The sequence below is a fragment of the Rhagoletis pomonella genome, unplaced genomic scaffold (genome assembly GCF_013731165.1).
Source record: "Rhagoletis pomonella isolate Grant_MI unplaced genomic scaffold, Rhpom_1.0 Rhpom_scaffold_00007, whole genome shotgun sequence".
NCBI classification, from domain to species: domain Eukaryota; kingdom Metazoa; phylum Arthropoda; class Insecta; order Diptera; family Tephritidae; genus Rhagoletis; species Rhagoletis pomonella.
The window spans coordinates 64,350,036-64,356,459 of NW_023458561.1; the positions used below are offsets into that span (position 1 = coordinate 64,350,036).

A 6,424-nucleotide genomic window follows, 5' to 3' on the forward strand; every position below is an offset into this window, starting at 1 on the left:
TTCTTTTCATTTCAGGCTGTGGCGAGGTGTATGCGCGCTCCAATCGCATAGTGGGCGGTCACTCGACGGGTTTTGGTTCACATCCCTGGCAGGTGGCGCTGATCAAAAGTGGATTTCTTTCGCGTAAGCTTAGCTGTGGTGGCGCACTTGTCTCTAATCGCTGGGTGGTTACTGCGGCGCATTGTGTGGCAACGTAAGTAAAGCGAAGCGGCATTGCCTTAGCATAGTACTAACTTTTTTTTAATTAACAAATGTAAGCATTATAATGAATGCAATGAAGCGGTCGGGAAAAAATCCAGAAATATTTGTTATTCCGAAGGAAACATTATACTATATTTTAAAACTACATCGAAACGCAAGCAATTAGTAGGGCCCCGAGGAGGCACGGCATCCGGCAATATATAGTGACATAGATCGACTCTATGTTCAAAGCCGAGTAATCAATTTAGCTGCAGGCATTGGGTCCGTGATTAGAAGAACAACAAGGGGAACTCCGCAGGTAGGGGTCTTGTTAACCCTGCTGTGGCTATTGGTGTTTAATAAACTGCTAGAAAGTTTTAAAGTTAAGAGGATGAAGGTAGTTTTCTATGACTTGGCGAAACTAATTTCCGGCAAATTCTTGTCAACAGTTGGTAAGCACATAGAATCTAATTCTAAACGCAAACTTGTTTCGTTCACGAGTAAAACAAAAATTCCGTTAAGCTGTCACCAAAGCTGGCCTGAGCCTTTCCTTCGAGGTATAACAACGAGATATTATCCTTAACTCCTCACTTACGTGAAAGCGCAATGTGGAGGAAATAGCAAAGAAGGGCCTAGTAGCACAGCAGCTGAGTCAAGTAAATCAAAGTCATCCGACCGATTTTTACCTCAGTAGTGCTGGTATGGTGGAAAACATTAAATAAAAGCATCAATCGGAGCATATTTGGATGAGTGCAGAGCCACTTAAGCCTCGGTATATCAGGCGCCGTGAGCAGCAAACCATAAGAAGGGCTGAACATAATATTTTACTTGAAGCCACAACAAGTATTCGTTGCATCAGCAGCCACCGAATGAGCTCTTAGACTAAGACTTAGACCAATTTCGGGCAAAAAGCGGTCCTGTAGATAAATATGTAATTTCTGCCGGCATAATAGAATCAAAGCCAATTTAGATGTCGAAACTCATTACCTCACGTCATACTTGGATTTTAGTCTTAAGATTCGTATATATTTTCGAACTAGGGAAGATTAGGAAGTCGGCCTACTGTCGATAAAAAAGGAGGCGGCTCACGTTGTATATGGCCTGCAGATAAGGTAATCATATCGCTTGCCTCATAAGGGCAGTGTCTTTCAGGCGGAGATCTTTGCCGCAGAAAAGGCATGTTTTCTTATACGGAATAGTAAGTATCTGTCAGGCGGCATTCAACACGTTATGTTCCAGAATAATAAAGCCGAAAGTAGTTCGGGGATGTTGTGCATTGCAGAACTCACTGAATCATGTCCAATCGCCTCTCTGCTGGATTCCTCGACATAGTAAGGCAACGAAATAACCGACGAAATGGATAGATACGGCTCGGAAATGCAAACTAGCGAAGCGGGAAACTACCTACTACCACCGGTCTCTTATCTATTAAGGAGGGTTGGAGAATACTAGAATGAACAATAGTCATACTGAAGAGCTATTGACGCTAAACAAGTCTGCATTAAGGGCACTTACCGACTCCATCGATGGCCAATGCGAACAAGCTACCTCTGCAAAAGTTTCCTTGACAGCAGCCAGAGCAGTGTCAACTAGAACAACGAAAAAATCAGTTCTAAATTAATCTTCTGGTGTTAAAATTGCAAAATCATTTTGACTTTCATGATCGAACATCTTCTTCTTTTGCAAGATGAGCATATTTTGCCGCAAATTCAAAGCCCTTATTTCTGTAGGTGTATAGAAATTCATCCCAACTTCCTATCGACTCAGTGGCTGCAACGATATCCATGGTTTTACTCTGCATTAATTTACTCATGAGATTATCCTGGAATGGGTCTCATACCAACCAGCCAGGGTGATGAGAAATTCAAATCAGAGAAAAAAAAATCACTATTAAAGCTTCCTAAATTTCTTTCGCTGGATATTTAATGACCTTGTGCATAATGGTTTGACGGTTAGATTGTGAACATGATTTTTGAAAATGGTCCATCTCTGGGTAGTTGCTCAGTATTGAAAATATATACGCTGAAGTATACAAAAAATCGTGATACATGTGCTGGATGAAGAGGCAGTAATTCAATGAATGCCATATCCATTGTATAAATAGTACTCTCGCATTTTGTTCGAGGACCCCCACCCATCGATGAAGAAAATTCACGTTCGAAAATTGTATGCAATAAAGAATAAACTCCATCCCAGAATTTTTCGCTCCCCTCAATTTGGCGCCCAGGGCAACCGCCCCTTTCGCCCGCCCTAAATTCGGCCCTGCTTCAGATGTACGACTCCACAGGAGTTTATCCTGTATTTTATATTGTAAAAATTGATTATAAGTCACCAAATCTAGACTCCACAAATCGGTGTGCTTGGTAAAGTTTTATAACAGCATTTTATGCAAGGTTTTCCGAAAATCAATAAATATTCCAGTTCTGCTTAGACTAATTTGAATCGAATAGGTTATTGCAAAATAATCTCGTATTCGTGCTTGTATTTTATTTATTCTTTTAAATCTTTCTCAGAAATTCCTCATTTGTTTTGAGCTCCTATTAAGGCTGAGGGAATATTTAAGTACTTCATGCCAGTAAATGGGGAGCTAAACTTCCTTTTAAATACTTTTTTATTTCCTTATACTAAATAATACGGAATTTTTAATTTGTCCTCTTCACCAGCACCGCCAACTCGAATATGAAAATCCGTCTGGGCGAGTGGGATGTACGTGGTCAGGAAGAGCGGCTCAATCACGAGGAATACGGCATCGAACGCAAAGAAGTGCATCCACACTACAATCCAGCAGATTTCAAAAATGACTTGGCGCTAATTCGTTTAGATCGAAATGTTGTATATAAACAGCACATAATACCGGTGTGTTTACCGCCGCCAGCAACCAAGTTGGTGGGCAAAATGGCGACAGTCGCTGGCTGGGGACGCACGCGGCATGGTCAAAGCACAGTGCCCTCAGTGTTACAGGTAAAAGGAATATTAAAAAAAAAAATTACAATTATTTACCCTCTTTTCTTCTCTTCTCATTAAGGAAGTGGACGTTGAGGTGCTCTCAAATGATCGCTGTCAGCGTTGGTTCCGTGCTGCAGGTCGTCGTGAAGCGATACATGATGTCTTCCTTTGCGCAGGCTACAAAGAGGGTGGCCGTGACTCATGCCAAGGTGATTCTGGTGGACCGCTCACCTTAACGCTGGATGGCCGAAAAACGCTAATCGGCTTGGTGTCTTGGGGTATTGGCTGTGGTCGTGAACATCTACCCGGTGTTTATACGAATATACAAAAATTTGTGCCGTGGATTAGCAAGGTGATGGCCAACGATAATGCGTAATGCTGCTGCTGCATCGGTTCGCTCGCTCACACTTGCCAAAGACTGCAGTGCACACATATTTACGACATGCCACCTAAATCGTTACTTTATTATATTCTTTTGCTGCTCTTCTTTATTGAAGCTTCTAATTTTCAGTGATTTTAAGTCTAAGCTCTGATATGGGTTCTTAAAGAGGTATACCAATTTAGATAAAAGGTGTTGTTTACTAAAAAATAATGAATTTTTAATCTGAAAATCTTTTTTTTTATTCCCATAACTGCTTAGAAATTCTCAGAATAAATCAGAATTTTTCGGATATGGCAAATCTTATGCAGTTCAATAGAGCTCCATATCGAAATAATGCTGACTTATTCCCTTTGGTAATTAGACTATCAAATATGTATGGCTTTCCACTTAACTTCATTCTTAATAGATTTAAATCAAAAAGATGATGTATTTCCGAGTATTTTAGTAATTTATATTAGGCTAAGAAAGTTTTGTACGAATATTTAGTTTTTATATATATTTAAGGAAACATAAATAAAATAAAAAGTATGTATCTTAACAACCAATACGAAATTAGTATCTATCAAATTTATAGTCGTATATTTATTTTGATTCATTATTGAGAGGACTTTCTGAGTATGGTAAACGAGGCTAGAGAAGAGTTATTTGGAAAATTTTTATTTATTATTTATTTACATTTGCAATACAATTACATACACTAAAACTAATATTTCTTCAAAAGGTTGATTCACAAAAAAGTTGGTTGGTTAGTAGAAGCGTCACCTGTGCACTTGTCCAGGATGCAAATGTTATCTGTTTTCATGATTCGTCAGCTTCGGCAAACTACTTGGATTTGTCGATGAATCTATTTGTGTTACTAAGGAGGCAATAAGAAATCTACATAATCATTTGGATGGAGAGTCCTAGTGTATCATTCTGGGCACTCTCAAAGATAATGTTGGACCATTTTCTTATTTTACATGAGATCACAGCTCCGGCACCGTAGGTTGTACGGAAGGACCCTTTTAGCGTTTCAGTTCTAATTGTTATACTCTTTGCTGAGTCCGAGAAGATAGTATATTGTCTCTGCTTTTGCTTCATCAAGAGATGCTCCGGCCTTAACAATTTCAACAGCCCTCTAATTTCCTTGTTAATACAGTATATTTTGCTTTGCTGCCTCTATGCTTAAGTGCACATTTAAGATACCTACCCCAAAATGCGCATCAAAAGCATTATTTTTAACATTTATAAGGAAACTGCTCCGATAGATGCATTCAACATACCTGCACATTGGCGATACCTGCCTTAAAAATTGTGCGACTAGTATCAATTATCAATCAAAGTATTACGTTTACCTGCACTGGCCCTACAATTACCTAATTTTACAACCTTTTATTTATTTTGCCCATCTCGCAGAACAACGAAAATGGCTATCAATTTATGTAGTTATATAGATAATTAGATAACATTCGGTAAAAATTTCGCTTGCAGTAATTTCTACATGGTAAGTGCTCCGCCAATATTTGGTTTCATAGGGATTCGGATACCTTCCTCATTGAAGTAGTAAAGAAAATTCGCTTAAGTGCCTTTTTCGGTTACGTGCACAAGTTTTTCGTGCAAAGAAGAATGTGCAGCTAAGCAAAATATACTGTATATTCCTATGGCTAGGAATGCCGACTAGGGAGACATCTATTGACGCGGCCGTTGAGCTGCTGTCTTAGAAAATGTATGCTTTTCGTATGCTTCGCAGGTCCTCACGATTCCCAGCACTTCTGCTAGGAAGATACCACCTTAGTTCGGTAGTCGAAAGTTAAGAGAGACATTCAACATCTCAGAGAACACATCCGTGCCCACACAATTCTCCTAAACTAACCTGCACCTACTCCAGTCTCGTTAAGGAGGAAATTTTATCTGCAAGTTTTTCCTGAAATCTATCTTTGAATGTATACATGTAGTCTTTTATTTCCCTGATTCAAAAAGCTTGTCTTGAACACTAACATGGCCATCTGCAGCGCTCTCCAGCAGCCTGACTCTTTGAGGCTGATTGCATAGTTCGCATCAATCGGCAGCTCGGAGGTGGAGTTCAATGGGCTGTTAATGCAGAATCACATTCAGCGCATTATAAGGACACAACTTAGTTCTCCCTCTCCCTTACCTTCCACCTCTTTTCCTACCCCTCTCTTCTCTTAAGGGCATCACAACTGACAGCACAGTCGTGTCTAAGTGGGCTTCCATCTACGAAAGGAAAGGAACTGCTACTGCCACCACTACATCATGTACGTACGCTGCTACCTTTACTCCATCTTTGTTGAGTGCCACCACCTAGAGTAGCAGAGACGTAACACCATATCGCCATAGGTTGGACGAGCAGGCTACTGAGAAGTGGTTCTCTCTCATCGTACAAAAAGCCCATACTATAAGTCACTCAGCATACCCATACCAGGGGTATGGAGCAGAAGCGTGGGCAATGACAACATTCAATGAGGCGGTCCTTGGATTATTTAAGATAAATGTTTTGCGGAAGATATGCAGGATTTTTTGCGTTGTAAGCGGCGAATATCTCAGCCAATAAAACGATCAATAAAACGACCCATGCTAATGGTGTAAGCCTACCATATTTTATCCATTCGCCAGAAAACACACACACATATGTATATATATGCTAAGAGCATACTTTTAGGCTTTTATATTTTTTTATTAAATCAGTGATGGAAAAGCAGGCACAATTGTACTTTTTTACGCCTTTTTCATTTGAAAGTTAATTTGGTGCACTAACAACATTTTGGTAGTTTTTTGACGTAACCAATTAAATTTTGAGGAAAGCCTTTACTGTTTTTTTTTTATTGCTAGGTAATTGTACCAAGCTGGTGTAGCAGGAACTAATGACAGAATCGTGTAGTTGATTCTATTTAGCAAAGATAGACAGCGAATATTTCA

The 6,424-nt window shown here is 39.6% G+C and overlaps 1 protein-coding gene across 3 annotated transcripts in view; it reads left to right on the forward strand.

The window, feature by feature from the left end:
- The window catches only part of LOC118743335 (serine proteinase stubble), a 62,110-nt gene extending 58,333 nt beyond the window's left edge, over positions 1-3,777 (forward strand). The window contains exons 5-7 of one of the 3 annotated variants that reach the window (XM_036475935.1): positions 16-193; positions 2,844-3,141; positions 3,206-3,775. In XM_036475935.1, coding sequence (XP_036331828.1) covers positions 16-193; positions 2,844-3,141; positions 3,206-3,502 — 773 coding nt within the window. In that variant the 3' untranslated portion in view covers positions 3,503-3,775. Of the gene's footprint in view, positions 1-15; positions 194-2,843; positions 3,142-3,205 lie in introns of all 3 variants that reach the window. The other 2 variants (XM_036475934.1, XM_036475936.1) reach the window with 2 other exon arrangements.
- The last annotated feature ends 2,647 nt before the right edge of the window (positions 3,778-6,424 follow it).